The sequence below is a fragment of the Podarcis bocagei genome (genome assembly GCF_964188305.1).
Source record: "Podarcis bocagei genome assembly, chromosome: 4".
Taxonomy (NCBI): domain Eukaryota; kingdom Metazoa; phylum Chordata; class Lepidosauria; order Squamata; family Lacertidae; genus Podarcis; species Podarcis bocagei.
This window is the reverse complement of record NC_138128.1, coordinates 29,369,207-29,388,124: the sequence shown is the minus strand read 5'-3', so window position 1 is coordinate 29,388,124 and position 18,918 is coordinate 29,369,207. Positions and strand designations below refer to the sequence as shown.

General features: G+C 40.3%; 1 protein-coding gene across 6 annotated transcripts in view; it reads right to left on the bottom strand.

Annotated features, from left to right (window-relative positions):
* Window positions 1-15,713, bottom strand: part of TFDP2 (transcription factor Dp-2) — a 39,229-nt gene extending 23,516 nt beyond the window's left edge. The window contains exons 1-6 of one of the 6 annotated variants that reach the window (XM_081190538.1): window positions 15,550-15,713; window positions 14,366-14,436; window positions 12,918-12,958; window positions 11,169-11,329; window positions 6,528-6,740; window positions 4,722-4,825 (exon numbers count right to left, since the gene is read on the bottom strand). In XM_081190538.1, the coding sequence (XP_081046664.1) occupies window positions 4,722-4,724 (3 nt within the window). In that variant the 5' untranslated portion in view covers window positions 4,725-4,825; window positions 6,528-6,740; window positions 11,169-11,329; ... (1 more) ...; window positions 14,366-14,436; window positions 15,550-15,713. Of the gene's footprint in view, window positions 1-4,721; window positions 4,826-6,527; window positions 6,741-11,168; window positions 11,330-12,917; window positions 12,959-13,176; window positions 13,292-14,365; window positions 14,437-14,764; window positions 14,976-15,549 lie in introns of those variants that run through there. The other 5 variants (XM_081190539.1, XM_081190540.1, XM_081190542.1 and 2 more) reach the window with 5 other exon arrangements.
* Window positions 15,714-18,918: the final 3,205 nt, after the last annotated feature.

Sequence of the window (18,918 nt, the reverse complement as noted above, 5' to 3'; positions counted from 1 at the left end):
CTATCAATGTCATATGCTTTCATATTAATCTATGCTGTCATACCACTTGAAATACTGTGTACAGTTCTGGGTGACATGCCTCAACCGTGTAGAACTAGAAATGGGCAACTAAGATGACCAAGGGCTGAAGCTAGACCCCTATCAAGAACTGCTATAATGTCTGGGCCTTTTTAGTTAAAAGAATGGTAAGTGAGAAGGTTTCAACAATGTTTTTGGGTGGCATGCATACTTGTGGTACGACAAGGTTAAAGCTCATAGAGCATTTAAAAACCATATTGTCAGGAAAGCATTGTTTAATGTCTGGACAAGATATAAAGACTTACTTGAAAACAAAACCCCAAGGTGGTTGTCACCGATGGAGGCAAAGGCTCAGAAAAAGCTCAATATGGAGGCCAAATGGCCGAAATATTGGGAAATTTTGGAGCAGGAAGGAGACAAATTGAAATTGCAGAGCTTTGAGAAACTAAAAGATAGTGTGAGACTGGCTTCATTATTACCAAATAAGAGAGGCCTATAATTTAGACAAAAAAATTGGCTTCCAGGTGGAAAAATCAAAGTTGGAAACAGAACTGTTAGATCCTAAAACAAAGACGCTTTCAAGAATGTATAACTTGCTGTTAAAATGCAACACTCAGGACGAGACGGTTAAATCTGCCATGATTAAATGGGCACAAGATGTTGGTCATAACATTATGTTTGCTGACTGGGAGAAGTTGTGGACCACAGGTATAAAATTTACGGCATGTAATGCCCTAAGAGAGAATATTATGAAAATGATTTATAGGTGGTACATGACCCCAGTCAAGCTTGCAAAAATCTATCATTTGCCCAATAATAAATGTTGGAAATGTAAAGAAACTGAAGGTACATTCTTTCACCTTTGGTGGACGTGCCCAAGGATTAAGGCTTTTTGGGAAATGATCTATAATGAAATGAAAAAGGTATTTAAATATACCTTCCTGAAGAAACCAGAAGCCTTTCTTCTGGGCATTGTCAGCCAATTGGTGCTAAAGAAGGAGAGAACTTTCTTTATGTATGCTACAACAGCAGCAAGAATACTTATTGCAAAGTATTGGAAGACACAAGATTTACCCACTCTGGAAGAATGGCAGATGAAGGTGATGGACTATATGGAATTGGCAGAAATGACTGGCAGAATCTGAGACCAGGGAGAAGAAATGGTGGAAGAAGACTGGAAGAAATTTAAAGACTATCTACAGACATACTGTAAAATTAATGAATGTTAAAATGATGTTGGACTGAAAATAAGTGGTTTTGGTATTAAGGCTAATAAGAATATGTAAATATAGATAGTTATTTGGATGAAAATATATAGTTATAATAGGTTAAGATTATAGAGTAAAGATAAATGAAAGAGGGTAAGGATTTGCTGAAAGGACTTTGTAAACGGGAATACAAAAGGGGAGGTGTGAGGAGGTCAAGTAAATAAGCAAATGAACTTAAAGATATTGAAAAATGGATTATTTCTTTTTAAGATATTTTTCTTTCTTTTTCTCTTCTTTTTTATTTTTTCAAATACCGGTTTTTAAGGTTTCTTTTTTGGTAACTTTCTTAGTTTTTTTTTAACAGGGAGAAATGTAAAGTATTGCACTTGGGAAAAAAAAAAAATGAAAGGCACAAATACAAGATGGGGGACACCTGGCTTGAGAGCAGTACATGTGAAAAGGATCTAGGAGTCTTGGTTGACCACAAACTTGACATGAGCCAACAGTGTGATGCGGCAGCTAAAAAAGCCAATGCAATTCTGGGCTGCATCAATAGGAGTATAGCATCTAGATCAAGGGAAGTAATAGTGCCACTGTATTCTGCTCTGGTCAGACCTCACCTGGAGTACTGTGTCCAGTTCTGGGCACCACAGTTCAAGAAGGACACTGACAAACTGGAATGTGTCCAGAGGAGGGCAACCAAAATGGTCAAAGGCCTGGAAACGATGCCTTATGAGGAACGGCTAAGGGAGCTGGGCATGTTTAGCCTGGAGAAGAGGAGGTTAAGGGTTGATATGATAGCCATGTTCAAATATATAAAAGGATGTCACATAGAGGAGGGAGAAAAGTTGTTTTCTGCTGCTCCAGAGAAGCGGACATGGAGCAATGGATCCAAACTACAAGAAAGAAGATTCCACCTAAACATTAGGAAGAACTTCCTGACAGTAAGAGCTGTTCGACAGTGGAATTTGCTGCCAAGGAGTGTGGTGGAGTCTCCTACTTTGGAGGTCTTTAAGCAGAGGCTTGACAACCATATGTCAGGAGTGCTCTGATGGTGTTTCCTGCTTGGCAGGGGGTTGGACTCGATGGCCCTTGTGGTCTCTTCCAACTCTATGATTCTATGATTCTTCTTAGCTCTTGTTCCTTTTCCTTTTTCCTTTTTTGTATGTGTAATAGTTGGTTTAATTATTTTTAACTTTAAAAAAAAACTTTATGTTTTGTATGTTTTGTGTAAATTCTTAATAAATATTTTTTAAAAAATAAAAATTAACAAATGGTAAGTGAGGGGTGACATATTGGAGATGTGTAAGATTATGCATGGTGTGCAGAAAGTGGATGGGTAAGTTTTTCTCCTTATCACATAAGACTAGAACACAGGGTCTTCCAATGAAGCTGACTAATGCAAGGTGCTTCAGAAGCCCAGCATATCTGAAGGGATGAGACCTTCTCCCTCCTCTCTAGAAATAGCAGTCTTTTGATACTGTACCAGAGTTCATAGTTTAATGCCACTAAATTTTAGGTGAATATGTATTGTTCAAAGACAAGATAGCTGCAGCTACCTTCAAAGTTTCCTATTATCACGTAACATTTTAGGTTTTAAAACTGGCATTCAAGGTCACTAGTATAAAATTATATGCTGAAAACAAGATGTCTCTTTCAGCAGAACTAGAAACTTTGAATATGTAACATGAAAGACCTATTTCCCCTCCGTTGCCCAGTAAGGGAACAACAATTAACAAACTGAACCTATTTAGTTTTGACATGGCCTAATGATTATTGGCTTGAGGTGGTGGTCTTTTACAATGGTGGCGTTAGTGTTACAGAACACACACCTTGCTAAACACCAAGACACCCCATCTGTATTGGCATCCTGTATATTTTGAAACTGCACCTGCTTACAGAGGCATTTCCTTGATATTTTGACCCAAGCCTTCTGTTTTAATGGGATTCTTTTATTATGTATTTTAATTGTGGATGTTTTTATTTTAATGCTGTGTGATTGGTTTTTATACATGTAAACAACTTAGAAGCCTATTTTGGCATTGATCTGTATATAAATTAAAAATAATTTCAACTTTTTCTCCTGCAATTTACCATTCAGGAATGCCTTTATTTGTTTTGGTAACCTAAATATCACTGTAAACTCAGGGCTAAGGTGACAAGTATTAAAAAAGCAGGATATAATTATTTTCTGCGCCGTATTGCACATTCAAGAGCTATAAACTCCAAATTAGCTACCAGTTGCAGCAGGACAACTCTTGCAGTTCACTACAAAGACAGGATCTGGATTAAGTGAAGTTCTTAACCAAATCCATCAAACTGTTTTGAGCCTCAGTCAAAGATGCACACACCTGAACAGCCAACCATAGTACATATTAGCTTATATCTTTTCTCCATGTCACACCACAACCGTTGTAAAAGCTACCAACTTGCACTTTTATGGGCTTTATTTGCTAAGAATGTCTGGTCTAAAAAATTGCCAATTCCATCTGCTAGGATGATTCACTGATTGAGGGAGTTGCTGTACATTCTTGGATAACAAAAGTAAATCTTGATTTGATGCCCGATCAGATCTTTAAGAATTATGGACAGCATGCATCACCACCACATTTTTTCTTTAAAATAAATGCTTAAGCATAGTAGCATATTTAGTCATTAATGTGATTTAGGTTAGATGACAAAGGACTATCAACTAAGGAGTATGACAATCAAACTGCAGAAAAGTAGCCTTTAAGTTGCCCAACAATAGTCAGAGTGAAAGTGACAGCATAAAATGCATTTAACATATTATTGCATAACAAACTTCAAATATTACCATGTTCTACTACGCAATGCAGTTTTATAGAGACAGGTGCTAAAAATTCTGCTAGTGACATGCTGGTTCTACTACCAAAAGATAAAATAATCTGGTAATAGACTGGAAATTGCAGGGGAGACATGGATCAATATTTTGTGCTATACAGAAAGAAGTGTTCATTGGAATAAAAAAAGTCATGTGTATTATTTTTTTGCTCTTGTTTCTACAAGTAGAACTAAACCAATTAACTTTATTTGTTAAAAGCCAGATTTTTGCCAAGAATCAAGCATACAATGGACATTTGTTTACACTAAGCAAGGAAATTATTGCAAGGGAGTAGCAGGAAATATTGTGTAACTGTTTCTCAGTTTAACCACTAAGTGCGACTGCACAACAAGCTCAGTATCATTCCAGAACATCAGCAGAACTGCATTTATTAATAGGAGTCATACCAGTGCTTTCAAAATAGTGTTTCAACATGGCATGCCTAGAAATCAATGTTTCATTAAGCACCAATTATGATGTTCTCTATTCAGAATCCTAAACTTTTACTAGCAACTAATGCTTACAACTAGTTTTGTTTTTTTTAATAAACCAAACATTATTCATAATAAAGAGTACTGGTATGCTGTCGGTTGGAAAGGAAATCTGGCATGAGTTTCTACAGTGCAATGCTGTGAAAGAAAAACAGTACTTACCATTTGGGGTTCAACATTCACATTTATTGGTGCAAATGTTTTTGGCAAACTCTTAGATGGTGAGTTGATGGTATACACTGGTAGTGCAATTATGGAAATATTTTCTAAAAAAGGAAAACCATCAGTATTATTTCTACAGAGAAAACAGTATGGCTATGGAAACAATTTTGCCATGTAAGCATGCCAGTAAAAATGCTGTTAAGGAAACAGACACATTGCAAGAAATGAGAAAGGCATTGTGTATTTTTAATTTAAATCCCAAGTTTTCCCTCAAGGAGTATAGAAAGTAAGTTTACCCTCACAACTCTGTGAGGCAGGTGAGGAAGATATAGGGACTTGCCCTAGACCACCTAGTGAGCTTTGCAGCTGAGCAGAGGGGCAATTGTTTTCACACATTCAAACTCAACGTTAGCTATTGATTCATAACACTGGTTCAAAAAAACCCAAAGACAATAAGCACTGCCTCATGGAACTCAGTGGCTCTAGAAATGTTAAGTAGCATGTTCCTAACATGACTACCATTTTCTAAGCAATGAACAAAGACTAAAAGATTAAACAACCCCTGCCTGCAGGCTAACAATCTAATTGAAATGAATCGTGAGGGAAGAGGAAAACAAACATAAGAAAATGGTTCTTTCTGGCAGTGATAGGTGGTGCTTATATTCTTCATTTGTTGCAGACCACCTGAGGCAGGAGTATACTCATGCATTCATAATTATTGGGAGATTCCACTCATGCCAGCTCCATCTGTTCTGGCAGACCTTTAGTTCAGTCCCTATTGTTTGAGAAGACAAGGGCAAGGAGATTCACATTATCTGAACACAATTTCTTTTCCTCCCATTCAAGACATAAAGGCATAGAGGAACAGGCACAACTTTAGGAAACCTCTGCATTTGAAAACTTAAAGATTCTTATTATTTTTGAAGATCTCGCATAGAACAATAATCACTGCATTTCACATCTTACCCATTCAAAGCAAATACCCTAATGAAAAGTAAAGGTAGACTTCCCTTTCAAAGGAGAACATTAAGGGTGCCCAGTACCAAAGTTTTACCTATAATCTGGGCACAGTTACTTTCACACTTATGGGAGCAAAACAATGTTGTTTCAGCAAGAGGCAAGCTTATACAAGGAGTTACCCTGCAACATAAACAATTTCAGTACAAACCATACCTTCCCCAAAACCCAACTTATATTGGCACAATCGCCAATTATCTGACCAGGGCTGTGTATGTGCAACTTCAACAAGTAGACTGAAGAAATGAAGCACACCAATGCCCATCAGAACTTATGATTTGTCATCCAATTAGGAGAGACAATGTATACTGTATATATATTTCCTAGTTGGATTGGAAGGTGAGAAGTGATTTAAAAATATGAGCTATTTGGCTAACATACTGTGAAATTATTCCTCTGATAAAAATATAAAAATCTCAGGAAGTCATAATGAAATGCAAAGAGCAATTTGGTGAGACGTTCTAATTTTAATTCTATTGATTGCTATCTGACCAGAATATATTTCTCCTGACCTTATTTTAACAGACCCTTCTTAGTTCCAGTATGGGGAAAAGGCAGGATATAAATATAATAACAATAATAGATCTCACTTGAAGTTTTACAGCAATTCTGCTCTGATTGCAATAGAATATTCAATGTTCTTTAGTCTTAGCAAAACATAACGAATGTATCATACTTGGAACTCTGCAAACCAGTCTGTTGACTAAGCGTGTGTAGCGTACATATCATATTAAACAATATCTTTCTTGAAGACAGTTGCAGCAGTAGTTAAAAATTGGATCTGTTTACCTTTCACAGGGTTTCTATGCTTGTCCTTGTTACTTCACTATTTAGAAAGGGTATGTAATCCATTGTAGGAGACAGTTCTTTAGTTGTTGATTCTCTGTTCGCTATTCTGATATGAGGTCAATTCTTTATTTAGGTTACCAGTCTTTTGCCATGAAATTACCAGAAGGTCATAAATTCAATATAACATGATCCCAGTATGTCAAGCAGAAGCACCTGGTTTAAGAGAAGTTTTATTGGTGAACACAAATGTCTTCAATAAATGCTGAAAGCCATGTTTTCTATAGAATGTTAAACCAATACCACACAAGGTATTATTATGAATAGATTTTCCATTTTACCCTAACGAAGGACACACACTCACCGGCCACTTTGCCTTTGAATCTAAGATTTATTTAATCAGTTGGTACAGGCCTCACTACAAACCTTCTGTAATAGGATTTGTAAGAGGAAAGTAATTGTATGCAGACATTATTCTGATATAAAATCTCATCCAAAATTTAGATCTAACAGTTCCTTAGTATCTAGATGTTCCTTGTGAGCTATAAAAGGAAGCTTTACTCCCTAGCCATGTTAACCTGTAACATCAGACCATAGGGAAACAGAAAGTCATGGAAACAGAGCTATCTCCGGAAATCCTCATGAAGTATAGACAAGAAGCAGGCATGAAAAACAACAAGCACTGAAAGAATGAATAAAAGCAAAAAGTAAAAAAACTAAAGGGAGAAAAATCAATCTTGTGTCTTAAAGCCTACGTCAGAACTCCTGAAAGTGTACCAAAAAAGAGAGAGAAATGAGCATGGGATGAATAGTTTGACAAAGGATGCAGAAGGGGAGGAATCTGATTAAATGCAACTGTTTAAGGCATGCATACAGACCAGAGTAACTCAAAGGAATCACCCACTATATCTTTAAAAAGATGAGAGCCCAATTTTTTTCCAGTTTTCAGTTGTCTGAGAAACTAGCTCACAGAACAAGAACACAAACAGCATGATTTAATATATATATTTAAATTCTATTATGTTAGTAAATAATAATGACCTGCAGGGAAAACAAAAACACTTCTTCATCAAAAATAGTTTGTGTGTAAAAATAATAATAAAGACACATAGTACAATTACAATCTATGCCTAAAGGTTGTAGCATCAGAATGAAGGAGAGAATGCAGGGCTACCTGATCTGTCTGTATGAGAATTAGGGTGACCATACCCAGGACTTGTGCCCGTGGAGACAGGCAGCAGCTGTGCTGCGTAGCTTTTCCTTTCACCTCTTATGCACCTGGTGAATTTTATAATATAAGTTCTTTTGTTAATAGTGTTTCATAGAAGGTGGCTGTTTTACTGATTTGTTAATTTTATTTTTATTTGTTAATTATTTAATATGATTTATGTTGTAATTGTGATGTTCTACTATGTTGCTATTTATTGTATGTAAGCCGCTTTGTGATGTGAGTGAAAAGTGGCAATGAAATAGAATGAATGAATGAATGAATGAATGATGAGGCTCTCCATCCACTTCTTCCCTTCCTAGAGTAAGGCTGGGAGGGAGGAGGACCTTGCTGCTGCTCAAGTAGCAGCAAAAGAAAAAAAGGAGAAAAGCTGACGCAGCTAAACTGGGGCATGCCACCATCACCATGAAGGAAAGATGAAGTAGCAGAGGCAGAAGGAGAGGAAGGCAATGGTGATACCATGCTATGTGATATGCCCTGAGCACCGTACCTCCTAGGAACAGCCCTGGAAGGATAGAATACTTTCTAGCAATAGACGTTACAGCATACCAAAATTAAAATAAGAAACTATCCAAGTTTAAGGGCTCTTGACTACTGGCACAAACCTCTGATAAATTATCTTATTCATACACTCTACCTTACCTCATTTAACTGTTCCTCTATTATTTTCTTAAAGACAACCACCACCTCAGTTACTACCTTTCACAGGAATGTGCACCATTATTGATTTTACTCAAGTCCCTAAAATCAGACAGTCAACATTTTATTTGAGAAGCTGCACAATTCATGTGTGTTTTTAGGTTTTGAAGTCCAGATACAAAACTTTAAAAGGAGTATTAATCTGTTATAAATTATGTGATTTATAAATTATCTGATATTTTGATTAAAAATGCAGATCAAAAATATATCCTGAAAGTCAATGCATTTCTAATGAACAAAAGCAGTAATCCTAAACTTTTTAGTGATTTTAACAATATTAATTTTAAGTCAATAAATTAAGATTTATGCACCAACTACACAGAAGCCTCTAAGTGCCTTATAGCAAACAATAGATAGATATATTTTGAAATATAAAGAATTCAGTTATAAAAACCACTACAAACCCCCTTTCCTTTATAAACAATTGGAATAAAGGAAAAGCCACCAGGGCAAATGTCTAACAGTTTAACAGTGGAAGAAGTCTGCCTTAACTGCTAATCATAGTGGACAGTGAACATGACTCAATTGGCAGAATATGAACATGTGACCTATAACAAGAAAGGTGGGAAGTTCTTTCGATATTTGGACTCCTTACACAGATGTTTAAACAAATACAGTGGTGCCCCGCAAGACGAATGCCTCGCAAGACGGAAAACTCGCTAGACGAAAGAGTTTTCCGTTTTGGAGGTGCTTCGCAAAACGAATTTCCTATGGGCTTGCTTCGCAAGACAATGTCTTGCGAGTTCCTGCTGGTTTTTTCCTCCCCCCCCCTTTTTCTAAGCCGCTAAGCCGCTTATCAGCTGATCCGATCAGCAGATAAGCCGCTAAAAGCCGCTAATAGCGCTAATCCGTCAATGGGCTTGCTTCGCAAGACGAAAAAACCGCTAGACGAAGAGAATCACAGAAAGGATTCTTTTCGTCTTGCGAGGCACCACTGTAGAACACAGCCAGCCATACCTCCCTCCCTCTTACTTATTTGCACAGACCACATATTGATATATTATGGTTTAGTTTGTACTGTATTTCAGTTTAGAAAACTATTAATAAAGAAAGGAAAGTCACAATTCATATAATAACACACCAGTAAAATAACCAGGTGGGAGAATATGTTGCTGAAAACCCTAAAAGCCATTACTACTGTTAGAATCAATAAAAATGGAGGGGGAGTTAAAGTATTCAACTGGTGGTAAAAAGATTGCAGTGTGTATGCCAGGTGAGCCCATACGTGGGGCCCAGGGGGATGCCACTAAAAAGGCCTTCTCTATACTGCTTTTGGTGCCTGCCACAAATTGTTTTGTTATAACAAGTCTGCCAAGGCATCTGATTTAAGTAAGTTTTTAAATGACTAATTTGGGGTGAAGTCAACATAGCACATTTCTGTTACCTGCTGGAACAATCTCCCCTCTCCTCCCACCACACACTATCCTGGGAGATCTTCCGGCCCTCCAGAGTGTATTTGGGGGAGGCATACAGGAGAGGTAGTCTCACTGTGCTAGTTGAAGCCTCTGAACTGGCTTCCACTACCATTAATAGGAAAGTTGAATTCAGTCCTATATTTCATTTTTTAATTTTTATATGTAACTTGCTTTTAACGTTCATTTTTAATTGGTATTTTAATGAGTATTTCAGATTGCCTAATGCAAGCTGCTTAGAGGTCCTTTGCTCTAGCAAGTGATATATAGATTTTGTTAAATAAACACACTTTTAAAAAGCTAATTATTTTGCAAGCATTCTTATTTGTTTTTATAACCATCATAAATGCTAAAGTTGTTGATATGGCTTTTGCTGCTCTAATGAAGTTAATACTTTTTAAATACTTAAACACTACTTCTCAATGTTTGACTCAATTCTTTTTAAACTGATCAAATATCCAAACTAATTTATCAAACTGAAATGGATACAAAATTACAATTAACTGCAAAGTTGTTTTAATTCAAAATGTTTTAATCATTCAATCATGCTTAAATTTAAGAAGGCCTACTTGCATATTCAAGCTTTGTATAAGAAAGGCATGCTCTTCTAAACAGAATGCATTGAAGATTTACTCAAATTTTACATGTATCAAGGATTATTTTCAGTGACTGGCACACTAAACCCATCTCCTATTAAAGCTCATTTCTTGTCAATAATGTAAAACAGCACATTATCAATTCCAGCCTAATAGTGCCACCCACACTGCCTTGGAATAAACTATAAGGCAACTGGTGTGTTCATGAGCCAACAATATTCAACCTAGGTCAGTGCTAATATTTTTGAAGCACAAATTAGCCAAGTCCACCAAACCAGTTAAAATTAAGATACTCAACGCCATCCACTAAATTGCTTCTTCCAAACCTCCTTTTAAACACACACTGTGTGCTGGCAGTGTTTTTACTATGCTCACTTTCCCCTCAATGAAAAATCTCAATTGCCAAATGTTTTATTCAATTTAAAATAAAAAAATTAAGGCATAACTATTTTGAGATGTTTTTACATAGTGCCATACCCAGCCCTTTTTATTTACAATAACTGATTTAGCCCACATTATTAAGATGCAGATGACATATTCCAATTCTGAATCTCTAAGTGACAAACTATAGTAACTTCACCCCTCCCCCAGCATACTGCTCTTTTCCTGTGTAAACTTTCAGGAATGATTTATTGAGCACATTATGTTCAACTCTTAAAACTGCTACTGAAGGTAAAAAGTATCCAATGCATTAGGTAAAAATACTTACCCAGGAAGACAGAAACCAAAACGATATATTCCCTGGACTAAGGAAGCATGCCTTTTACTGCAGTACCAAGTCTCCAGTCTTTGTTACTATTCAGAGGAAACTTGAGATGGTGCCAGACATGAGCAGTCAAATGCAGAAGCACTCCATTTACAAGTGGATATCTAGAATAGCAAAAGGATGTTCTGATAAGATGGTCTCCTGTATAATATATATTAATTTCCCCAATAAACTTTCCAACTGCACAAAGATTTTTAATAACTTTCCTTGAAATAATATACTTTGGCTAAAATTCAAACTAGTGACGCTAGCATGTGAGAAAGAACTGCATGTGCAGCAAGAGCTTACTTTGTTATGACTACTACAGCAATTCTCACTTTCCAAGAGGCAAGCAGTTTCTAAGTTGCACATGATGGTGCAGAAATATCAAGATGGTGCTCTCCTCTCTCATTCTCAATTAAACAAACAAAAAAAATACCACTATTTAAAATAATTACTTTATGCCAGCAGTATAAATATTGTGTTCCATTTACTCAGATATCAGAACATTTTAATTTATAAAGAAAAGAATGCAGGAAAGATACCTTAAGCCACCTTGAACAAAGTTACTTGAAAGGAAGAATACAACAGGAAACTGCTGAATTACAACTCATCAAGAGCTTCACTGTTATCACTAATTGGACTAAATTGAGACAATGAATTCTGACCACATTGCATGCATTAATTGGCTTTTCAATGCCAGGATATGTTATGAGCAACTCTTTTATAAATGACCACTGTTAATCACTGACTCTATACTTCTTACATTCCATCTACCTCTGACTTCACTGTTTAGATTTTTTAATAAAAAATATTTATCTACCATTTTATATTAAAAGTTATCCAAAGCAATTTATCAATAAAATAATAGAACTCAAAACTTTTAAAACTGAAGTATCCACAGTAGATAAATGATGGGATGTGCCAGACCAATACTAGTGGTCAGGGAAGACCTGGATGAAGAGTTATGTTTCTAACATATGCCAAAACCTTAGTAAGGTCCATGCATAACTAATTTCCAAGGGGAAGCAGTTCCCCCACAAGCCATGTGCATATATAACTGTGACTCATGATAACATTTATGCATCTGATTATGTGAGCTACAGCTTACAGTATAATATATTTGTTAGCCTTTAATGTGCAAAAAGACTGCTGTAAAGCACACTGGGAAGATAAGACTGATGGAAAGGGAAACTTGACCTCTCCCCACTAAAGCAGTCTGAAAGCTCTAGTGACGATCTGAAATAAGATTTCCAAACTGTCTGATCAGACCATAATTCTACAATCATGGTCCATATATTTCTCTAATTTGAAATATGAGATACAGGCTAGTATCATCTGGAAAAGGACAGACACAAACTGGGGTGAGATATTTTTTAAAAAAATGTTAGCGGTAATATTTTCAATGAAACAGAATTTTATTCATGTAAAGTGGTATGAAAATTTCTTAAATAAATAATAAATGGATTCCTCTGCCAATACTACCCCCTCCTGTTTTACTTGTAAAGGTCCTCCAGCATGAAGATAGAGATTCTGACAACTTACAGAACTGGAGGTGGGAAGATTCATTTTTCCAAACTTCAATTCATATCTGGACCCCAAGTCAAATCAGACAGAATCTGAAGGGTTTTGAACTGAAGTGGCCAGTCTTTCAAATCAGGGTCCAAAACCAAATCTTGTGGTTGATGCACATCTCTTAGACACACAGCTTACCTTCATAAGTGAACGCGGCCATCATAACAATCTCTCTTCAGCTGAGGAGAGAAAAAGAACAGTGAAATTTTAGAGTGTGTGAGAGAGACAAAAGACTTGAATTGTAGAGCAAAATCAGCCTTCCATTGAACAACTTGGCTGATAGTCAAAGACCAGGGATGGAGAACCATCAGACTTTGGGCTTACATTGGCCCAAGTCCCAATTTAGCCTGAAAGACCATTTCCCTCAAACTACAGCCACCAGCCTTGCACCTCATACCATATGTGGCTCAGATCCGGGGCAGGTTGAAGTATGTCTGACAAGCAATTGTCAGAAACCTTAAAGTGATACCATTTTTTCAGTGAAAAGGGAGGCTTGCTTAATCAGTGGTGACAGCAAGCCTCTAGTAATTTACAGTAGTATGAAAACCAGCCAAGCTTTCATGACGCAAGGCATACTTTGTTTGGTCATCTGTGGGACAACTTGTGGTTAACCCAAGGTTAGTTAAACAAATCATAACTTAGCATTACATGCAAAACAGGTCATTAGAATATATTTGCTGAAGAACTGTCGGAAATTTACCAGAGAATAAATTGTTTCAATATCAATAACGGCACCCTTCCAACCTTACAGAATTTAACAGTTCAAGAAGTCACCCAAAGTGACCCCACCATCTATTATGACCTTTTCTTGTTTTGTACAAAATAACTTTTGAAGTTGATTTCAAAGTGCAGTTTTACCCCTCCAACTGAAATAAAACATGTAGCTAGCCTGTAGTATGAGTTTGCATATTTTCAGCTTAATAGTTTCTATAGACCCTAAATATGTCTGTTGTAGATTAAAGTTTTCAGTAACAACTAATCAACTGGTGTATAAACGCTGACAAGCTAATACTTATTTACAGCATTTATGGGCCAGCTTTACCTTTAGGTGGGGACATAATTGTGTTTTTCTGTATGAGAGAAGTTAAAATGTGGCAGTCGATAAGACAAACACTAGAAATGTCAGTCCTGGAATTTCAAATGCCCTACCCCAGGTTAGTAACAAACAGTTCTGACTGCCTGAGGTTGCAACTCATGGCAAATCTGGGACATAATCATGTTTCTCAGTACCCTTACCACCCTCCCTTCAACACAGACACAAAAGAATGTCTAGCTACAGACATTATTTCACTATCTCATTTCAGCTGCTTCTGGATTTTTATTCAAAACATAGATAAGAGTGTTTTGGCTTGGTAAGGTCAGTTTGAAATAATGGCAAATATTTTACTCCTCTATTAGTGTATTTTTCATAGATTTTATGGTCCTTTATTTATTTAATATTTGCACACTACCATATTTTTTTTGAATGGTACGTGGTTTGCATAAACATTTTGGCCAAGCCCGGAGATCTTGAGATGAAGGGTGGCAAATAACCCCCCCAAAAAATATTTTTTAAAATATAAATAAATAATCTAGCATATGCTTACCTGGGGGTTAAACTTCATTGAAATCAGTGGGATTTACTTCTGAGTAAAACATGTGTAAGGACACTTCCACCCTAAACAAAGTTAGGCCACAGTGAACACAGAAACACATTCCTGAAGCAGGCATATTTAGAATCGGGACTCTAAACAGTTAAAGCAGTTAAGTAGCCCTTATTGCACCAACTTCCGTCACAAGTTGGCACAAGGCAAAATAAAGGAAGCTGGTGTGAAGCGTAATTAAAAAAATAAAAAAACCAAGTCCCAAATTGGGGGGGGGGGTGTGCGTGTGTGCAACAAGCCTCTGCACCCCATGGGGTGGCGGAGGAAACCTCAGCAGCCTACAGCCACAGCCATTTTATTCATGGATTCATGCAACGTTCTACATTTCACCAAGTTACCTACACCAGGGCAGTTGCACCTCCGATCCCAGCCCTTCAGGATTACAAGCCTCGCAGGAAACAATAATCAGGCTCTGGCCATCTGTTTACCACCGGCGGTGGGGTAGGTGGGGGGAGGGGTGCCCAGAGCGCCGAGTGCGCACTTCCCAAGTCACAGCAGTAGTGCCCAAGGCTCCCGCGACCGCCAGGGTTGGGCAGCACCGCTCTGGAGGCCTCGTGGATCCAAACGGGCATCCGAGGGAAGGCGAGGACAGGCTGTGCGTGGAAGGGCTGCAGGGGTCTGAGGAGAGAGCGCGCCCCCTTCCCCACCACCGGCCAGGGGAAGCACATTCGCAAGGCTAGAGGAAGAGGAGGAGACGCGGAAGTGGGGGGGGGGGGAGATAAAGCTCCCCGGCAACAGAATTAATCACAGAATTGCAGAGTTGGGAAGGGACCACGGGGGTCATCTAGCCCAACCCCCCTGCAATGCAGGCACCTTCTACCCAGCGTGGGTTTCGAACCCACAACCTCAAGGAGCCTCACGTTCCACCAACGGAGCTCTATAACGGAGAGCGCCCTCGGCGGCGACGGCAAAGAGCACGACCCGCCTCTCCTCACCCTCCCGGCCTCAAGACCACGAGAGAAGCGTCGGGGCCTAACGGCCGTCTGCAAAACACCGACGCCGGTTTCTGAGGAGAAAGGAGTGCGGGACCGGGGGGGGCAGGGCAGCCTTAGCACCACACCTCCATTAAAAAAGAAAAGACCCGGTAAGTCCCGCCGCCGTCGTCGTCGGACCCTAATGGCTCTTACCGGCCTCAGCCGCCGCCTCCGGTCGCTCTGCAGCCCAGCCGGCCGGTCCGCCTCGCCTCTCCCTCAGCAGCCCCAACAGTCGCCTCTGTCAGCTTCGCTATCGCTCTCTCTCCCCCGCACAAGCTTGGCGGCGTCTGGCGACCCGGCTCGCCCATTGGTCGACGCGTCCGCGCGGAGCTTGGCGTCTCCGGGCTCTCATTGGTCCCCGTGGCTGTGTGTACACAATCGGCGCCGCCACTCGGAAGCGGACGGGCAAGAGGGAAGGGGCGGGGCTCAAGTTCTGGAACGGGCTTTAAGGCAACCTGTGGGGAGGGGGAGGGAGAAGGGGGCGTGTCGTCGGAAGCCCCGCCCCCGCCACTGGGAAATGTTTGTTGTTGTTTAGTCGTGTCCGACTCTTCGTGACCCCATGGACCAGAGCACGCCAGGCACTCCTGTCTTCCGCTGCCTCCCGCAGTTTGGTCAGACTCATGTTTGTAGCTTCGACAAAACTGTCCAACCATCTCGTCCTCTGTCGTCCCCTTCTCCTTGTGCCCTCCATCTTTTCTAACTTCAGGGTCTTTTCCAGGGAGTCTTCTCTTCTCATGAGGTGGCCAAAGTATTGGAGCCTCAGCTTCACGATCTGTCCTTCCAGTGAGCACTCAGGGCTGATTTCCTTAAGAATGGATACGTTTGATCTTCTTGCAGTCCATGGGACTCTCAAGAGTCTCCTCCAGCACCATAATTCAAAAGCATCAATTCTTCGGCGATCAGCCTTCTTTATGGTCCAGCTCCAACTTCCATACATCACTACTGGGAAAACCATGGCTTTAACTATACAAAACCATGGCTTTAACTATACGGGAGCTGCTAATTCCGCCCATCAATCTAGGTTGATAAGGCTGTGGCTGCATTGGCATTGGCATCCAGAAGAGAAGGTTACGGAAGCTGCGAAGCAGGCCATTTGAATCGCAGCCTACCACGTGATAATCACCCTTTCAAATTGTGCTGCCCACAAATTATTCTTGAATCTGAAAACTGTGCCGGTATTTATCGCTAAAATCCCCATTGGCGTTTCCCCATAAGGAATTCTCATTTATTTCAGGGAGGTTAAGTTCCTTTGAATTCACATCGGCAGGAATCGACTATATAGTTTGAAAAGTGCTTTGTCCGTTTACTCTCTCTAAATTCAGATGCCTCTAGAGCAGTGTTTCCCAAACGTTTTTGGGCAACGGCACACCTGTTAGCCGGAAAAAAATCTCGCGGCACACCACCATTAAAGCCCCGCCCCGTGATGTCAGCGCGCAGCGTCACGCCGGGAGGGACGCACAAAAGCGAAAGTTTTTTCCCTCCCCCTTGCCGGGGTGGGAGGAGGCAGCAGAGCGAGGGCAGCTGAGGCGGCGGCGGGGAAAGGAGAGGAGGAATGCGGCGCGGCGGCGAGCTAAACTCGGAAGGAGTAACCAAGTGTTAGACGGTTGGGAGGCAGAGATGGGCTGCTGAAGGCAGAACGGAGGCGACCCGTTCTCCCGGAGGTTGATTTCTCTGAGTCTCGGTAGAGAGTGTGTCCGCAGGAAGGGATCCTCCCTTTTGCGCGCGCTGCCCCGCCGCTCGGCACCACCACCGCGGAGCCGCCCCCGGCTCGACGCGGATCCTCGCCGCCGCCGCCGCCTCTCACCGCCCGACTCGCCCGCCTTCCTCCCACGGCACACCAGCCGATGTCTCACGGCACACTAGTGTGCCGCGGAACACCGGTTGGGAAACACTGCTCTAGAGCAGCGGCGGACCTATATTTTGGGGGCCCTGAAGCTTGAACAGATATGGGCGGCCCCTTCGCAACCAGCAAAGAGGTCTGGGTAACCACTGTATCCTTCAATGGGGTTGTTTATAAAGGAAAAGAATGCAAGCCATGTCTCGCCAAAAGTGCCTATCTTTAAAGTACCCTTCTATGGCAAGTAAGGCGTTCGGATAGAGCCACATGCGAAATATTATTTACCTAGGTTTCAGTGGGGATTTCTATAGGTTGTTTCCAGTATTGGGCTATTGTTATTCAGGCTGCTGATAATAGGGAAAAAATACTAAGTTTCTGCATTTAAGGTTCAAACCACCCTATTTTGTGTAGGATTGCATAGGTACCCTGGGGAACCACAAGCCCAGGTGCCAAACACAGCCCTCCAGCCCTCTAGACTTGGAGTGGAGAACCTCTGACCTTCCAGAGGTTGCTGCTAGGCTACAACTCCCTCCCTATGGCTCTGGCTGATGGGAGTTATGGTCCACCAGATGATATTGGACTTTGTTCCTCACTGCAGGTTTAGACACTTGACCTAGGAGAGGAACTCTTTGCTTCCCAAAGGTGAAAATATATTCCAAGTTGTGATTGATACCCCTATAGTTATCGCTTGCGAGTGTAGTTACCATATAAAAAAATTATTATTATTATTAGTGCTGCAGCATTGACGAATTATGGCCTCTCCTTGTTTAAGTCTTCTAAGCTGCAGCCTAGGGCATCTTCAGTGTGCAATAAAACCAGTGGAAAAGGAAATACTGTACTGTATAGTATATCTCTCCAGGCAGAAAGGGTTAATGTAAGAGGGAAACAAAATATTATGAAGGGGAAAGGAAGGTGCTTTTAGACCAAATAACCACACTTGAATTTTAAAAAAAATTGTTTATGGAACTGGATATTTGGGGAGTCCATCAATGGCTCTAAGCAATTAAGCAGCAAGTTCCCCCTTCTCAGCCTGAACCAACTCCCATTGGGGGTTGTCATTTTCATGACAGGGGGGAACACTTTTCGGAACAAATACACTAAAAGATTGGTGAACTAGTACATTATATATGTAGTTATATATCCAAATTTTAATTCTTCATATGGTTAATAAGTTATTCATAACTTTGAAACTATTACAGTGGTGCCTCGCAAGACGAAAAGAATCCATTCCGCGAGTCTCTTCGTCTTGCGTTTTTTTCCTTCTTGCGAAGCAAGCCCATTAGTGGCTTAGCGGATCAGCTGATTAGCGGCTTAGCGGATCAGCTGATTAGCGGCTTAGCGGATCAGCTGTTAAGCGGCTTAGCGGCTTAGGATCAGCTGATAAGCGGCTTAGCGGCTTGGGGAAAGGGGGGGAAAAGGAAAAAACCCCACAGGAACTTGCAAGACATTTTCGTCTTGCGAAGCAAGCCCATAGGAAATTCGTTTTGCGAAGCACCTCCAAAACGGAAAACCCTTTCGTCTAGTGGGTTTTCTGTCTTGCGAGGCATTCGTCTTGCGGGGCACCACTGTACAGAGGTCTCAAACACAGACAGTGGGGACCAATATTGACAATCTCCATTTTTTGATAAGGTGCAGCAGAAGGGGAGAAACAACAAGAAGGAAAATGTGGTGGGAAGTTGACAAAA